The following is a 17,331-nucleotide window of genomic DNA, read 5'->3' as shown; positions in this document are numbered from 1 at the left end:
CAAAGCGTTATTAATATATATATATATATATATATATATATGTAAACACTGGAAAAGAGCGCGTTCGGTCTGAACGGACCTCATTTTGTGTCCACGTGTGCTTTTGAATTATGCAAACTTCTCGCTCGCTTCCTAGTAGCGGTATTTACGGAAGTGACGCAGTCTTTACGCGACTAGAGACGTTAGGCGCGCTTTATCCTGGAAAATTCAAAAGGGTCAAAATGGTGAGGGAGTTTTTTTTCTTTTTATATCAGCCGTATTTTTACAAAACATCTGCCCTATTATCACAAATTCACCTATATATTATGTTTGGGTTCATCTTTAGTTCAATCTCTGATACGCAATCGGTTGTTTTACACGGGGTTGTCGATGGATAAGTGTGCATGGGTTATTTTTGTGTTAGCTTTAGTAATTTACACACCAACTTTCTGAAGTCTTTCGATTTTTATGTATTTGTATCATATAAGTGATTCGTATATCAGTTTGTTGTTCTACGGCAGGTTGTGCACATTGCAGATTCACTTTACTTATAGTGTTGGATCACTGATGTTGTAAAAGCCAGTAAGTTTGTAATTTCGGTAACATTTAACATAAGTGCATAACACAACATTTAATCAGGTTGTATTTTTCGACATAAGTTAACTACATTGTACTGCAACTTAATATATTAATACACTTCTGACATTAGAAGTATTATGTCAACATTAGCTAATGTATTATGAACTTACACCAACTAAAGATCGATTGTATATTTAGAAATTAACATTAACCAAGATTAATAAATGCAGCTGTAAAAAAAAAAAAAAGTATTGTTCGTTTATGATACCTAATGCATTTACTAATGTTATCGAAGCTTAGAACTTTTGTAAAGTGTTGTCATAAGTTCAATACAAATTCTGTAAATATGATTCTTCGTTGAAGCATTCAGATTTATAGGAGAGAAGCATCAAACTGCACATTTTTGTTGCGATTCTTCGGCTAATTAGTTCTGTATTCCTTGTATCTTCTTATAGGACTTGATGAGATAATGGATCATAAGGGGAATGTAAACAGACTGGCTTTCTTTGAACACAACAATGTATCATCCACCAGAAGACTATTTCACTGTTCCTCATGTCCCTAAACCTGGTGACATGATTACACCAGTCAAAACGATGCATAAAACAGGTCACAATTGGGCTCCCAGTGTAACTGGGTCAGGCAGAAAACTTTCAAACAGAGACATTGTGATGAACTCCACAGCACAGTGTGCCGAAGAACACAGCCCAAATATCCCCTGTGAACTCAGCACCATCAATGCCACTGCAGAGGTTGCCCTTGCCAACGCTGACCTGATGCTGAAAAGGGTCACTGAGACGCCAGCAAAGATTTTTGCAAGAATGAAGGCAAAAGTTCAAAGGCAAAATTCTGTGGGAAAGGAGGTTGCCTCTGAGCCTGTAAGAAACAAAGAGAAGTGTAACAGTGTCCCTTTGAGTTCCAAGATCCAGTACTCACAAAAGAGTAACCCCAACCAGGAGACATATGTTTTAGCCCTCTCTCCTCCACAATCACAGAGAGAAGATCCACAGGATGGAGAGATGGACTTTCCAAAAGAGAACCATCCCATCAATGTCGAGATAGTGCCTGGCAGGCCAAATGAAACCTTTAATACAGAGTCATTTATTGGTTAGTTTTTCTTTTTTTTTCTTCAGATTTCTTTTTACTTATTGTAAACAGATTGTTATAATTGAATTCTATTAATATAATTTATTTTATTATTATTTGTGTATCTAGAACCGTATGTTTTGCTGGAGAAGATACCCGAGGGGGTGTTTCCTGAGATGAAGGCAAAGCGGAAGCAATTTCCAGAGATAAATCTTTTCGACAAAAACAGACGTATGATTTGAATGTCTATAGTTTTATCCTCGCAGTTACTATTGTTGGACATTTGTATTGAGTGAGACACAATCAATCTGTAGCAGTGTGATCAAAAAACTGCAGCTTGTTTTCATTTGTTTACTCAGAGCCTCCTGTGTTGGAGAGTGTGCTTTCTGGTGAGAAATTAGCTCAAATTCAGCGGAAACCTATCAGTTATTGCAGCGGTTCAAAGGACGTCAAAAATAGAGGTAGGCCTAAGTTGTTTTGTTTTACCGTACCCTGCATTACTCATTATATTACAGTTATTTAGAACAATTTGTGTGTCTGCATTTAAATTCCCATTTTCATAACCACATGCACTTGGTTCAAGAGGGGTCCATGACCTTGAAATCCAGGCAGAGATAGATAACATGTTAATTAGTCCACAATTTTACAAAACAGAGATTACAAACAGAGACTTACTGACTGTTGAATAAATAATTTAATCATGCAAGAATAGAATTGAAAAATAAATGAAGAAATGTAAGAATAATAAAAAAAATATATACAAAAGATGACACAGACAAAACATGGTTTAAAGATTGAAATGGGAACAACAGAACATTATATGAAGCCTTCACAGTTCTGCTAGTAATTTAGCATTTATTTATTTTTTAGTAATGCTTACATTTTACAAAGTTGAAAAGTCTCATTGCTCATAGCCCTCTGTAATGTGTGATTGCAGGTGGTTGTGTTGTATTTGGTGAGAGAAGCACTTTGACTGATTCGGCAGAAAAAGACAACACAGAAGAGGGCTCAAAAATGGACGTTTCCAGTAGTCCTGGGTCTTATACACTTTGCCAATCAGAGTCTCAGTCAGAGTGCACAGAACTGGTCCCAGGACCTCCTCAACCCCCTCATAATCTGCTAGAGGATCCTCTCCTGCAGCTCTCTCCACGTGTCTTGATCCCACGAAAGCAAGCGTCCGTGTTTCAGTCTAAACATCAAGGTAGACAAATGGATTCAGATGAAGGAACCGATGTAAGTAAGAAAAAAAAAAAAAAAGAAATTCAAAATCCTTTGGTAGTTCTTTAATGCAAAATATAGGCAAAAATAATGCAATAATATAATTATTTTGGGGGGTTATATAATGTAATAGGCTTTTGTATTTTTTTCTGTTGAATTGAACCTTTTTCTGTATTAATGCTTCCAAACAAATTCAGAATTAGTATTCAATTTTTACATTGCTCTTGCATTTTAGGTGAGAGGGATTCATTTGAAAGACTGGGTTTTGAAACTGCTCAACAAAGACCTTGTGGTTGACGGTATTCGCATGTAAGAATTACTTCTAAATTTCTGTATGGCTTTTCTGAATCTTTAAGGCTTGTCACATGGTCTAAAATACACTACATTATAAATTGTTGAGTTGATACAATGTAAGTTATATAACACGGCCACAACATTAAAGGGACTGTTGACCCAAAAATGAAAATTCTCTCACAATTTACTCACCCTCATGCCATCCCAGATGTGTATGACTTTCTTTCTCCAGCAGAACACTAACAAATATTTTTAGAAGAATATCTCAGCTCTGTAGGCCCATACAATGCGAGTAAATGGTGGCCAGAACTTTGAAGGTCCAAAAAGAATATAAAGGCAACATAAAGTAATCCATACGACTCCAGTGGTTAAATCCATATCTTCACATTCTTCTGTTTTATGTAATTCGCATTCTTTGTGCCTATCACCCACTGGGCAGGGTGGAGAATTTATTGGAAAAAAGGACTTAAATATTAATCTGTTTCTCATACACACCTATCATATCGCTTCTGAAGACAGGGATTTAACCTGCGGAGTCTTATGGATTGGTTTTGTGCTGCCTTTCTGTGCTTTTTGGAGCTTCAGAGTTTTGGTCACCATTTATATTTATTTACATTCTTAAAATCTTCATTTGTGTTCTGCAGAAGAAAGCCATATACATTTTGGAAGGCATGAGGGTGAGTAAATGATGAGTTTATTATTTTTATTTTTTTTTGGGTGAACTATCCCTTTAAAAGGATAGTTCATCCAAAAATGATAATTGTAATAATAAAAATATGACACAAAAATAGATGTTAGGCAGAATCACTTCACTTTCATAGCACCTTTTCCCCATGTCTCTCTGCCTAACATCTATTGTGTTTCACAGAGTAAACAAAGTCATATGGGTTTGGGGCAACATTAGACTGAGTAAATGTTGACAGTTTTTATTTCTTGGTGAACTCTCTCTTTAATGTTACCATAATAGATTTTTCATGAATACATGAAGAGAGCTTATACTTAATGCTTGTGCTATCTCTATTCTGTCTTCTTTGCAAACCCAGAGAAAGGTTAGCTGTATGATTTCATACATGATTTTAAATATTTTGGCCTGAAATGATTTTGTTTTACACATATAGAGACACTAAGATACCCTGGCACAGCAGTTTTATCACTGAAAGAATCTCAAGTAATGTGCTTAAGACCACATCGGGCAGAACATATGTGCTTATTGGGAGAATGGCCAAACATCCCAAACCATGTAAGATATAATTTTTTTTAATTATTTTTTTTTTATATCAGGTCTCATTACTTTGATGTAGTTTTCTTCTTGTGGTATTTCACCTTTCCACAGCATTTCCATCCTGGTTTTTAAAGAAGTTTCTTTTTGGGTTTCCACAAATGTGGAAGGAGTACCTGGGTCAGTTTTTGATTGAGCATGCTGGGTATGTTGCCTCTACTCCGTAATTACATATGAAGAGATGGCATTAATTTATTAAAAAACTGTGCATTCCATTAAATGATTTTACTAATTCTTGTTTTAGATCCCAGAAAACTCAGAAAGACGACAACAGTGTGAAACCGTCCAAAGCCAAAAATCAACAGGCCTCTAAAAAGTCAACATCCAAACAACCCAGGCTTCAAGTCATTACAACATGTGAGTATATAATTTCACCAGTAGAGGTGGCTTTTACAGAAGTAATATTAGCAAAGAATGACCTGTACAGTTCTAAATGAGATTGACATTCATTTTTGATGTCCAGTCCTTTACTTTATAACTTGGTTATTGCCTAATATTTTAAATCAGAATGTTCGGAATTCCAATTGAAATATTTTGTTTAAACTCTCTTCACACTAATATATTGAGGTTTTTGTGGTACAGCTCCAATTACTCCCACTGACAGCATCCTACAGGGCAGTGCAAAAGTGTCACGCAGCGGCCGACTCCTCAAACCTCCTTTGGAATATTGGAAAGGAGGGAGGATTGTTATGGACTCTGACATGAATGTCACCATCCACGAAGACTACGCTACCTCAGTGGCATCCACGGTACTCATTTAACTGAGCAGTGTAAACAATGTCTTTGATCTCTAGCGGCATTGACAATAATATTAATATTGTTGAAATTAGGCTATTTATTAAATTAAATGTAATTTATTTTTTATTTATTTTTATGTAGCCCAAGAAGCCAGTAACTATGGCAACAGCACAAATCACAAAGGATCAACCAACCGTGCCTGAAACTCTGGGAAGAGGTAAGATTTGTGCATTGATAATTTACTTGTACTTTTGTAGTATATTGTTTTTTTTAATTTTATTGCAAGTTTTCACAATAAGTTTTTCTTTTTTTTTTTTTTTTTTTTACAAAAGGGAGGCATAACACATCTAGCAGTGAAGATGAATTGTCAGTACCGAGGAGGAAGATAAAGCAGCATTCCAAATCCCAAAGGAGGGACCCATCTCAGAGCAATCCACCTCCAACAGAGAGCACCACTGCACCATATAATTCTGCAAGAGGTCAGAAAGCATCCACAGTGGTGGCTTCTAGCTCTAACTTAGGCCGTGCAGCAAAACAGAAAGCTGTTGAACATAGTCGGCCTCAAAGAACCTCACTCAAGAAACATCAGTCAAGTTCTATAGAGGAAAACCCAGCATGTTCGGGGTCAGAAATGACTGAGAAGTACATTAAAGCTGTTTCAGTCAATGCTACATCTGACCAACATTCTCATTGCCCACCTGTACATGGAATGTCCTCTGATGAGCAGGATACAGGCATTGAGAATGATCAGAGGACAGTGCGCAACAGCAAGTCCTCCCAAAAACGAAGTCAGAGTGAACTGCGCTCCATGCCACATTTTGACTCCGACAACAGTTCCTTGCGACGAAGTTCTCGCATATGCTCCAGAGTACAGTACTCCACAGACTCAAACAGCTCTTTTGCATCTCCAGACCCTCCAAAAATGTGTACCGGAAGAGGCTCCATTGACCATAAATGGCTAACAAAACCTAAAAAAAATGTGCCGCAGAATTCTACCAGTCACAAGGAACAAAATAAACAAGATGTAGTTAAAGTTTCACGTAGAACAAAAAAGATTAATCAGAAGTATTCCGATTATTTTTTGGTCAGAGATTCTGTTGATTTGCCCTCTGATAATGATGGAGAGAGAGAAAAGCAAGACAAGAGGGCCATATTGAAGAAAACAAGGCAAAAGAAAGGTTCAGGTAAATCCAAACTCAAAACAAATGGACACTTGGTTTCCTCACTGGACATGCATTCTGAGCAGTCAGAAGATGTGGAAAGTGTTCATCATAATGTTCCAAATAACAGAAGATCAAAGAAATCTGACACAGAAAAAGCAAGCACCAGATGCAAAAAGCCACACACAGAAATCAGCAATGTGAATGAAGATGATGCATTGGATGGAAAATGGGTGGAAGAAGAGCTACAGAAACTACAAGAGTAAGCTTTAATTGGTCCAAGTCAAGGTCATATTTGGAATGCATTGTTTTGAATGCCAATACAGATTTGCCTTATATGAAATGTGTTATACTGATTTCTCAAAAGGGGGGGCACCAATGTAGGTATCGCATACATCCTCGAAAATGGGTAGTTGCACCCCTGTATACATGCACAGTTATAATCAAAGTACAGCGGGATTTTGCATAGTCAAGCTACATTCTTCATCTCTCTGTCCAAGTATACATGACACGGTGTGTAATCGGATATTGTAGGGAAGGACATCAGCTGAGGACATGTTAAATACATGTTACATGTCACCTAGGCCTGTCGCAATTATTAAATAATCGTCTGATTATTGTGCACTTCAAATTCCAATTACATTTTAATACCCAAATAAGGGAATTTTAAGCAAACACATAAATGTGATCAATGGCACGTTTGTGTGTCATTTAGTTGAACTCCGAGCGTCACTGAGCAGAGGCTTGAGCCAAACTCCAGCGAAAATATAAACAAACAAATATAAACTTTGATAGTGAACGTAAAGTGCTCCAGCTTCACTTTAAGCGATCGTGTAATGGCAGATGTTCCTGGTCATAGTGGGTTCATACAGGCACTGTTAATGACACGCAGTGACACAGAGGAGACACACGCTTTATCTATTTGGAATAATACAATTAAACTAAATCTCAGATGTTTTGCTTCATGAGAAATAAAGGCTAGTGGATTTAATCAAAGTGCATTAAAATAACATGTGAAAGTGAAGAAATTAGGACAGAAATATTTTACAATTGCATAATATATTAAACATTTATTATTTTTTATGAAGAAAAAAATATAATCTAAAATATGAGTTCCAAAAACAACAGTGTAAATGTACAATTTACCAAAACTAAAGTTGACCAAAAGGAGACATATTTTAAGTATTTTGAAATATTTTGATATTTAAAACATTATTGTTCATGTCATAAGTTTTTAAAGCCTTAAAAAGAAATCAACTATCCATATTTTATTATTTGATTTATATATTTGAAGTTAAATATGTAAAAATGATTTGTTAAGGTGTATGAAGCACACATGCACCTTAAGAAATATGACGATTAATCGTGAAAGCCCTAAAAGAGACGATTCATTGTCATAGCCCTTTAACAGACAATTAATCGTCATAATTGCTGTTATTTGTTTGACAATTAATCGTCAGCCAGATTTTATAATCGAAACAGCCCTAATGTCACCTCTGTCTTTCGGAGCATTCGCACTATGGCGAGGCCAGTTGTGGTCTGATTAATGTGTATACAAGCTGGCCGAAGCCAAGCTACAATCACATTATATAGGCCTGTTTGTCCAACTTCGCAAAAATTAGGCTGGTATGATTTCAGCCGGACTAAAGCATTTACATGACATTTTAAAAAGACAAATTACTGTTTTAGTCCGACACAAATTGCATGAAATCGTGATGGTTTTTGTTTCGTTGGACAGGGCTGTGAATTCATTACCTAAGCACAAGAGTGGTTACTGGGTAAATGTTGCCTATTTTGTTGGCACCCGTTCAGCGGAAGAGTGTCAGGAACAGTATAATGCCCAGCTGAATACAAACAGAAGACCCAGAAAAAAACCACAGAAGAAACCAACTACAACTGAGGAACCAGGTACTCAAACATTATTGTACAATCCAAACAGTTTTAACACATTTTGTAGATTGTGGAAGTTTTCTGGTGATTAAATCCATACTATTCAAAAGGGGAAAAGCAATGCCTCATCTCATATTTTGCTTAACAGGAAAGGAAGTTGTTGAAATAACTGCTAGAGCAGGAACGCTTAAAAGGAGACATCAGATGAGATATTTTTTGGATCACATGCCCAAAGATGACCATGATGACGTCTTTGCCAGCTCACCTATGCAGAATAAACAAATCAAGGTGCTTTTTATTCAGAGTCAACCACACCAACTTAGATTGTTTATGAATTGTGTAGACCTGTTTGAATTACCCCCTTGACCTAACAAAATCTAATTTGGCTGCTGTAGCTGCCAGTAATGTCTGCAAATGGAGAAGAAGAAGATTTCAGCCAGCTTCAGGACCCCCAGACACCGAATTCTAGCATAATTTCTGCTGTGAAGACCCCTCAGTGTCTGCACATCAGCCCAGGAATGCTGGGATCCATTAATAGGTATGTTTTATCCTAAGTGGACTACCAAATCTTTTCATGCTTTAGGAGAATTCAGTGGGCGGATGTCAAGTGCTCATGTCAGGTTTATTGCCTTTTTTATTTTTTACATTGTAATTTTGTTTCAGATGTCTAATCTGATTGTTTTATTCTTTTTTTATTTTAAGAAACAACATGGACAAGTACATTTTCCATCTCCAGAATAAACGAAAAGGACGGAAACAGGGCAAAAAAGCTGCACCAATGGTAACAAAGGCAGTATAAAAATTCTACTTGTTTTTAACATTTTCCAATTAGTGATCAGTTTTATTTATTGAAACATGTTCTCCCCCCAATATGCCTTTTATGCAATGTGCTTCTTGTATAGGACAAGCTTTCACCAACTCCAGCAGTCAAGAAGACCCTAAAGAGATGTGTTGGTATGCTAATTTTGATAACTATGTTAAATTATGATAGAGTGCATATACAGTGTAACTAAGAGTTGAACAATGCAAAGTGTATTTAAAAGTGTATTTTTTGTTTTTGTTCATCCATGTCATTTATTACTTATTTTAATTAGTTTTTCCCTCCTGTTTTCAACAGCTGAAGATGATGACTTTGTTGTCTGGAATATGCTCTCAGATAAGGAAGCTCATTTGAGAGGTGATGACAGTGATGAGGAGGATGATTACTTTATGGAATATTGCTGAGTTTCACTATTATTGTTCATTATTTGTAAAATGTGTCTTTAATCAGCTAGTTTCCTTATGATGAGACTGATTTATCAGTACAGTGTTGGCCATCACTTATTTTTTACAATATTTTAGCATCTACCAAGCATCCAGTTGTTTTTAAGTGCTATTTGGGTTGTGGTAAAAGATCTCAACTCCAGAATGAATGCCAACTTTCTGGAGCAAGCAAGTCAGCTCAAATTATGAATTTTTTTTACATGTAAAATTTCCTTTTTTTAAAAATTGGTTCTTCAGCAATGCAGATTTTCAGAGTGTTTTTTTTTTTTTTTTTTTTTTGTGGAGTTGAGTTCATATTCTGAGTGGATGTTATGTCATCAAATTGTAATTAATGAAAATAAACTCAGTATAAAAAGTTTTGATGCAAAAGAGACAATATGTTCTAACTAATTACTGTGGGGTAAAAGAAATAAGTTGCTTTAACAGCTTAAAATGCAAAATTTTAAATAATTTTATTTGATTGCGTTGTAAATAAATATATAAGCAAATACAATGTATGAACAAATTAAAAAGTCTTTGTCCACCATTTGTAGTTTAGTAAATTTTGGGACAAAAAGGCAGAAATCCTGAGCTATCAATAAATTTATGTCAGTTGTGCACTATAGCTGTTTAGTTTTATTTTTTCTTTATTTTACAGCCATTATTTTTATTGGAAATACATTTTTGGAAAATGTTCCTAGTGGCCTTTATTTTTCTTTTGTGTACAGGGTTTTAGCAGTGCTAAAGGACATTAACAATTAAAGCCTTTAAACTCTGGTAAGAATGAACAAAATTATAGACAAGCTGGGCTTCTCTGGGAAACTAGAACTAGGTGATAAAGAATAACAGAAGGCCTAATCTATTACAGTGCTGTGAAAAAGTATTTGACCCCATCCTGATTTCTTCTGTTTTTGTGTATCTCATACTAAATTGTTTCAAAAATTCTAACAAATGTAACACAAAACAAAGGCAGTCCGATTAAACACAAAGTTTTTAAATGATAATGGTATTTATTGAAGCAAAAAGTATTCCCATACCAACTGGGCCTGTGTGAAAAAGTTATTAGTTACTAAATCCCCAAATCTGAAACTGCATTTATAATGGGGTTCAGCTGGACTAGACACTCCCAGGCCTAATTACTGCCAGCCCTGTTCAATCAAATAAACACCTAAATAGAACTTTTTCAGCAGCGTGAAGTTGGCAAAAAGGTCTCACCCAGTATAGCACACGGCCAAGGTTGAAAACAATTCCAGAAATGATGAGGGGAAAAGGCGATTGAAAAACATCAGTCTGGGAAGGGTTACAAAGCTATTTCAAAGGCTCTGGGACTCCAAAGAACCACAGTGAGAGCCATTATCTCCAAATGGAGAAAAATTGGCACAGTAATGAACCTTCCCAGAAGTGGCTGACCTTCCAAAGTTCCCCCAAGAGCACAGCGAGACTCATCCACGAAGTCACAACAAAGTCAAGGACAAAATCCAAGAAACTGCAGGCCCCTCTCGCATCAGTAAAGGTCACTGTTCGTGACTCCACTATCAGAAAGACACTGGCCAAAAATGGTGTCCGTGGAAGAGTGGCAAGGTGAAAACCACTGTTAATCCAGAAGAACATTAAGGCTTGTCTGAATATTTGATGATCCTCAAACCTTTTGGGAGAATGTTATGTGGACTGAATAGTTGTATGTGGAACTGTTTAAAGAAAGGGATTCCACAAAAAGAATATCATACCTATGGTCAAGCATGGCAGTGGTAGTGTGATGGTGTGTGGATGCTTTGCTGCTTCAGGGCTAGGGCGACTTACATTTACATTTATTCATTTGGCAGACACTTTTATCCAAAGTGACTTATAAAAGAGGAATAATACATCATAAGCGATTCATCTTAAGGAGACAGTGGGACAAAAAGTGCTGCATTACAAAGTTTCACTAGCATCAGAATAGTAGTATTTAAAACAGATTAGTGCAACAAGAATATATAATTTTATTTGTTTTATTATTATGAGTGAATGGTTAAGTGCTCATGGAAAAGATGTGTTTTTAGCCATTTTTGAAGACAGAGAGTGAGTCTGCTTCTTGCAATAATTGAGAGAAACATTAATTCTGCTCTCTACTAGAAAATCCTAAAGGAGAACATCCGGTTATCAGTCCGTGAGTTGAAGCTCAAGCGCAACTGGATTATGCAGCAAGACAATGATCCAAAGCGTAGGACTAAGTCCACCTCTGAATTGCTCAAAAGAAGCTAAATTAAAGTTTTGGAGTGGCCTAGTCAAACTCCTGACTTGAACCCTATTGAGATGCTGTGGCAGGACCTTAAACGGGCAGTTCAAGCTCAAACCCCCCAGTGTGGCTGAACAAAAGCAGTTCTGCAAAGAAGAGTGGGCCAAAATTCCACCAGAGTTGTGAAAGACTGATCTCCAGTTATAAGAAGCATTTGGTTGCAGTTGTTGCTGCTAAAGGTGGTACTGCCAGCTATTAAGTTTAAGGGGGCAGTTAGCTTTTCACATGGGTGATATAGGTGTTGGAAAACTTTTTTTGCTTATATATTATACAATCAGGTTGCCTTTGTTTTATGTTCTATCACTTTGATCTAAAACAATTTAGTATGGAAAAACAAATACAAAAAAATAGAAGAAATCAGGAGGGGGCAAATATTTTTCACATCACTGTATATTCAAGTTTAATGAGAAGCAGTACTGTTTATCATGCTATATACATTTCATTAGACAGCCTATTTAAAAAAGATTACAAAGTGCCTGATAACAATTCAGAATGATTATCACCTTTCACATTTCTTGTCTCACAAATAACCAAATGTATTCTGCCTTTTCACCTTGACTTTCTCAAAATACTGTACTGTGATTTTATTGTGAATATGTTTGTCTAATTCTGTTTTATTTTGCTGAACTGAAAACAAAGATCTTATGTATTAATAAATATGTTACTGATCATCTTAGATGTGCAAAAAGAGCTACCATTTGTGTTTTTCTGTTCATTCTCACTAGGGTTGGAGACGCGACTAGTTAGTCAGTACTGTATTTCTCCCTCTAGCGGTCAATCAAGGTCATGTTTTCTCTTTAACGTGGCTGCGCTTCTCAGTTTGACTCGCACTTTCACGCGAGCAGATGTCTTTGAGGAATCACAAACGGTCGACTTGAATAGGGATATCCCCCTTCTCACCACCATCCCCCTCCGGCAATAGTTGGTGCATTTAGCAGGTAATACACCTTTGCTCGTGATACTTTCATTTTAAAGCACGTAAATGCTTGCTTTTGAAGAGCTCTCTTGCTAGCACGTCAGCGAATTGGTTAGCATTTGCTAGCATTCGATTTACATTGTCTCAACACGGACTAAATATCTGACAACAACATGTTCATTTTAGGGTGTGTTGTATATTTAGTTAAAAACAAGTATTACAACATAAATGTCCTTTTGTTATGTTTACCGTGAAGCGAGTTAGCTGGAAGCCCTATTCATTTAGTCGGGAGTCGGCAATATACACCAGCAAGACATCAAACAAACACCACAAAGACTTTTTTGTGGACAATAAATGTGATCATGTATTTATCGAGTGAGCAAACCGAAAGCTACAGGTTAATACAGTATAAATGAAATATCCGCCATTGCCACAGTCCTTTTATTTATGATGAGATGAAGGTTTGATTCACTGCGGTCACACCTGGACTGAACGTAACCAGCCAAATCTTCACTTTGCAAACTGCCATGCAGAAAATAAACCTGAAAGATAGAAGAAAAGTGTGAGGGGGGCTCATAAAAGTCTGTCCTGGCTGCCTCATTCATCATGCACCACACAAGAAAAATCCAATAGTTTGAGCTCTGGAATAAAACTTGCAAATACAGTATAAAGTTGAATGAGATCTTGTCTAGTCCTTTTAGCTGTGTGGTCTGATGTTTTTGTGTGTGTGTGTGTGTGTGTGTGTGTCTAGACTGTTCAAGTCCAGTGTGCACAATGCATTATTTATAATGGCAACATAACTTTACAAGGTACTTTTTAAAGAGGAGTTGTGCCATGCAGGGCCGTAGCCAGGGTTTAGAAATTAGTGAGGTCCAGATTTTTTTCTTTTAATAGACCTTATTTACGGCAATTCATACCAAAATTACATCTAAACACAACCAAAGTTATACACTAACACTACAGTCACACAAACTCATTATCTATAATGAAATACATACAGAGGGACCTGTTGGCAAAAATACTTTTATTAAAGTTGCACAATCTCTTCTTCTGTGTGTGTGTGTGTGTGTGTGTGTCTGTGTTGTGGCAGAGAGGGAGAGAGAGAAGAGAGATAGATAGTAAAAAAGAAAAGGAGAGAGAGAGAGAGAGTCAGGAGAAAATAAGACCAAAAAAAGCTATTAAACTATTTTGAAAAGGACTATTTGATTACATCAGTTTTCATATTCTCTTATGTAAAAACTGAGATTATATTGTGCACTATGTAAAGTGACAATACAGATGCAAAAAAGGAGATCCACAGCATTATGCAGATACTATAATGTTAGCCATAATGTGCATTAATGTCAGTGCCACTTATATACAGTTTGGAACAAAAACTTTTCAACCAGGCCAAACCCCCTCTGAGGTGTTAATACATTGATCTGTGCTGGAAACCCTGTATGACACACAATGTATGAAATTTCTTTGTTCTGGTTAACAGGGAGAATAATAAGTTGCAATTTACAGACTTTCATGAGTGATCTCTCTTCAATCACAGATAAATTATTGCTCCAAGAAGACCATGATTATATTCAAAGTGGCTCTTTAAGGCTTCTACATGGCAGTGAAGGCTTGAACTGGGCAGTGGGCAAAGCAATGTTTGGTTGAAGAACACACTAACTACAGGCCGTTCATCGTGGTCTATGGTCTTTCTCTCCACTTCTTGGATCACTGAAATTGCATAAAATAAGACAGATACAGACACACAAGTTATGATCAGGTAGTGCAAATCTGACCCTCTCTGCCCTCCTCCTCCCTGTTCTTTTGTCTGACCGTCTCCTCTCTGTCCTCCTCTGTTCTTCTGTCTGTCCTGCTCCTCTCTCTCTCCTCCTCTCTGTTCTCCTCTCTGTCCTCATGGTCACATTTGTCTGTTTTCTTCTGGGTTTTTTAATTTTTTTATTTACAAATAAATCTAGTGTATTCTGTAGTAACCTTTTTGGCATTCTTCTTCTCACTATTCTGTCTGACTTGTTTTCTGTGGGAGGAAGGATCCTGGAGGTTGATTAGACCTTAATTGATTACATCACAGCATGTTGCTTGAAAATAATTTACTAAGGGTTTGAATGAATTGAGTCCTGCACGTGCTAACAAGCTAGTTAGCCATCATAACCTCAAGCCAGCTAGCCTTGCTTGAGTCCTTAACTCTAACTGTTACTACTTCAAATATATGAAATGCTGCCTACTGTATCAACATTGATGCTCTATTTAATGAACGCTAATTAGCAATAACTTATCTTTTACAGGGTTGCCTACTTAGTTTGGGTACCCAGCTGTAGTGAGATTTTGATGCCATGGGCTTAATCTTGTGAACGAGCAGTTGTGCATTTAATCACGTGCACATATTTGGACTCAATTCAGTGTCCCCTCATCTCCTTCTCTCTCTTTTAGCTTCTAAAAATACTTCAATAAACTCAACCGGAATAACAGAGTTGATAAGTCTTTCTTGAAAACATACATAGTATTAGTAGCTAGCTAACTAGTTGCATAGAAAAAACAAATGCCATTGTTTCGCGTTGCTTTCTTTCTTCTCTCGTGCTGTGCACTTAAGGTTAGCTTAACGTTAACTAAGTTACGTTTATTCAAAACAAATATTATATAGTTAGTTTATAGCAAACACCCTGGGTTACTTAATTAATTCATGATTGTTAGCTGTCCTAGTCACATACCTTGGTTCATGCCAGGTCAGTTCGACAGTGGACTGTGGCTGGATTGCTTGATCCCGGCTGGCTGTGAACTTGATCAGCTATCCAATCAACACAGAGATAAGCATCATGTACCAATCAGAGAGTAATTTAAGATGGAGCTCCATGGAAACACCCGCTGTGAGGATAGACCAAATGTTTTCAACCCCTGATTATACAGTGAAATAGCGCCAATTGTTTTTTTTATTAGAATTTGTTTTATAGATAGACATATTTAAAAGAAAAAAAAATTACTGAGGTCCGGACCTCGGTGACCTCATAACTGGCTATGGCCCTGCCATGTGTTATACACCCTTCATAAACTGGACTGTGCTATGTTTATAGGCTCAGTCTTGTTATTCTGTACCTTTTGAGCTCTGTAACTTCAAGAAATATTAGTTTTCTATATTCCTGTCTTTGTGAATTGTGAGTTTAATATTTTATCCATTATATTAAGACTTGTACGAGGGGGGCATACCCTCAGTTAGTATCAGTTATACTATATACTAACATATATAGTATAACTGATTTAAATCCATAACAGGAATGAACCTACAGACCTTTCCACATTGGTTTGTAGACTCCAAACTCAATGTAGAGGTTATGAAATGATGTACATCCTTATCGGTGCATGCAGCTTCACGTATTTTAGAGTCATAATACTTGCATAAGTTCCTTATTTCAACATGGTGTATCGTTTGTGGCAAACTTGTGTTTTTTGTTTGTCACTTCTGGTTTGTTCCAAGGTAGATGGAGGTGTTGGGAACATTTTTTTAAGTGAGAGACAGCAGCTGATGCTGTCAATCTGGTTGGGGTCTCAGGTGAAAAGTTGGAGAGAAAGGGAGACGAGGTGCAAGGATGGAGCAGGCTCATAGTTTGCTGCTCAACGAGGAAGCCTGCAATCAGCTGAGGGAGCATCAGAGGGCCGAGTTTGTCTTTGAGTGGCTGCGTTTCCTCAAAAAGCTGCTCCCCGCAACAGACCGGGTGAGTTGAATGCTCTGACAAAAAGCTCTTTGTTTGAGAAGAAATGCTGATTCGTTCTGTCTGTCTCTCTTGCACATACACAAGAAGCCACTTTGAACAGACTCTCTGGTTATTTTTGTGCCTATCCACCGGCTGTCTCTCAGTCTGGAATAGACTGGTTAAGTGTCTGTCAGTTTCTTACTGGTGAAAGGCCAACAAACCCACAATAGCATGTTTGTCTGCCAATCAACTGAACAATATGTTGTTATCTTATTTGTGAGACAGGCCGATTTGAAGCAGAACCAGAAGCAGCTAGTGGAGCAGCTGACGAGGGTACTAACAAGTTCTCCAGGCCCCCCGACACGCTTGCTGCTGGCACATTGTCTGGCGCTGGTGTACCGTTTGGGTGACTCCCTCACGTCCAGCCTCACTGTGGACCTCTGCAATGACATCATCCGGAGCAAGGACGACTCGCCCAGCTTCCTGCCTACACGATTGTGAGTGCAGTGTGTTATAAATTTACATCCTACATGCTCATCATACACACCCCCACCAAATGCACTGCAGATGGGCTTCTACCACAGATTGATTTGCTACTTATTGCTCCCTACAGGGCAGCTGTTGCCTGTTTGGGTGTGTTGTATGAGCAACTGGGGCGACTCCTTATCAATTCATTTAAAGAGACAATGGTAAACCTTCTGAAAGCCATGAAGAGTGCAGAGGTACGTTGAGATCAGATGTTTGTGATTTGCAGTTCAGCTAAACCCATAGATGTGATTGTCCTTGATTAGAAAAAAATATGCCATACATTTTTATATGACTAATGATTTGAAAGCATGACTGGTAATTTGAGTGTTTTGAATCATTACAAACAACATTTTCTTTATTTTGACCTAAACAGTTAAGGGATAGTTCACCCAAAAATGAAAATTCTGTCATCATTTACTCACCCTCATGCCATTCCAGTTGTGTATGACTTTCTTTCTTCTGCA

General features: G+C 37.2%; 2 protein-coding genes across 5 annotated transcripts in view; both read left to right on the top strand.

Moving 5' to 3' along the window:
* The first annotated feature begins 163 nt into the window (after positions 1 to 163).
* Positions 164 to 10,452, top strand: LOC127454820 (mis18-binding protein 1-like). The gene is made up of 18 exons (XM_051722270.1): positions 164 to 224; positions 1,014 to 1,665; positions 1,774 to 1,875; positions 2,004 to 2,105; positions 2,582 to 2,877; positions 3,098 to 3,171; positions 4,275 to 4,396; positions 4,490 to 4,580; positions 4,680 to 4,792; positions 5,018 to 5,184; positions 5,315 to 5,390; positions 5,506 to 6,595; positions 8,072 to 8,241; positions 8,372 to 8,511; positions 8,619 to 8,761; positions 8,926 to 9,004; positions 9,126 to 9,177; positions 9,341 to 10,452. Exons 2-18 carry the CDS (start codon positions 1,077 to 1,079, stop codon positions 9,445 to 9,447), a joined length of 3,513 nt encoding a protein of 1,170 aa, XP_051578230.1. The 5' UTR covers positions 164 to 224; positions 1,014 to 1,076; the 3' UTR covers positions 9,448 to 10,452.
* A 2,094-nt stretch (positions 10,453 to 12,546) lies between these two features.
* The window catches only part of LOC127454819 (HEAT repeat-containing protein 5A-like), a 45,929-nt gene continuing 41,144 nt past the window's right edge, over positions 12,547 to 17,331 (top strand). For 2 of the 4 annotated variants that reach the window (XM_051722269.1, XM_051722265.1), the window contains exons 1-4: positions 12,552 to 12,678; positions 16,123 to 16,360; positions 16,625 to 16,836; positions 16,953 to 17,061. In XM_051722269.1, the coding sequence (XP_051578229.1) occupies positions 16,235 to 16,360; positions 16,625 to 16,836; positions 16,953 to 17,061 (447 nt within the window). In that variant the 5' untranslated portion in view covers positions 12,552 to 12,678; positions 16,123 to 16,234. Of the gene's footprint in view, positions 12,679 to 16,122; positions 16,361 to 16,624; positions 16,837 to 16,952; positions 17,062 to 17,331 lie in introns of all 4 variants that reach the window. The other 2 variants (XM_051722266.1, XM_051722267.1) reach the window with 2 other exon arrangements.

The sequence above is a fragment of the Myxocyprinus asiaticus genome, chromosome 17 (assembly GCF_019703515.2).
Source record: "Myxocyprinus asiaticus isolate MX2 ecotype Aquarium Trade chromosome 17, UBuf_Myxa_2, whole genome shotgun sequence".
Lineage (NCBI taxonomy): Eukaryota > Metazoa > Chordata > Actinopteri > Cypriniformes > Catostomidae > Myxocyprinus > Myxocyprinus asiaticus.
The sequence above is the reverse complement of the archived record's forward strand: the minus strand, read 5'-3'. Positions and strand labels throughout refer to the sequence as shown.

Bases quoted from the DNA above. Each gene is read 5' to 3' on its own strand.
- LOC127454820 (XM_051722270.1), top strand. From the start codon at position 1,077: ATGTATCATCCACCAGAAGACTATTTCACTGTTCCTCATGTCCCTAAA. The intron at 2,878-3,097 runs GTAAGTAAGAAA...CTTGCATTTTAG, and splicing joins ATTCAGATGAAGGAACCGAT to GTGAGAGGGATTCATTTGAA. The intron at 5,391-5,505 runs GTAAGATTTGTG...TTTTTACAAAAG, and splicing joins GCCTGAAACTCTGGGAAGAG to GGAGGCATAACACATCTAGC.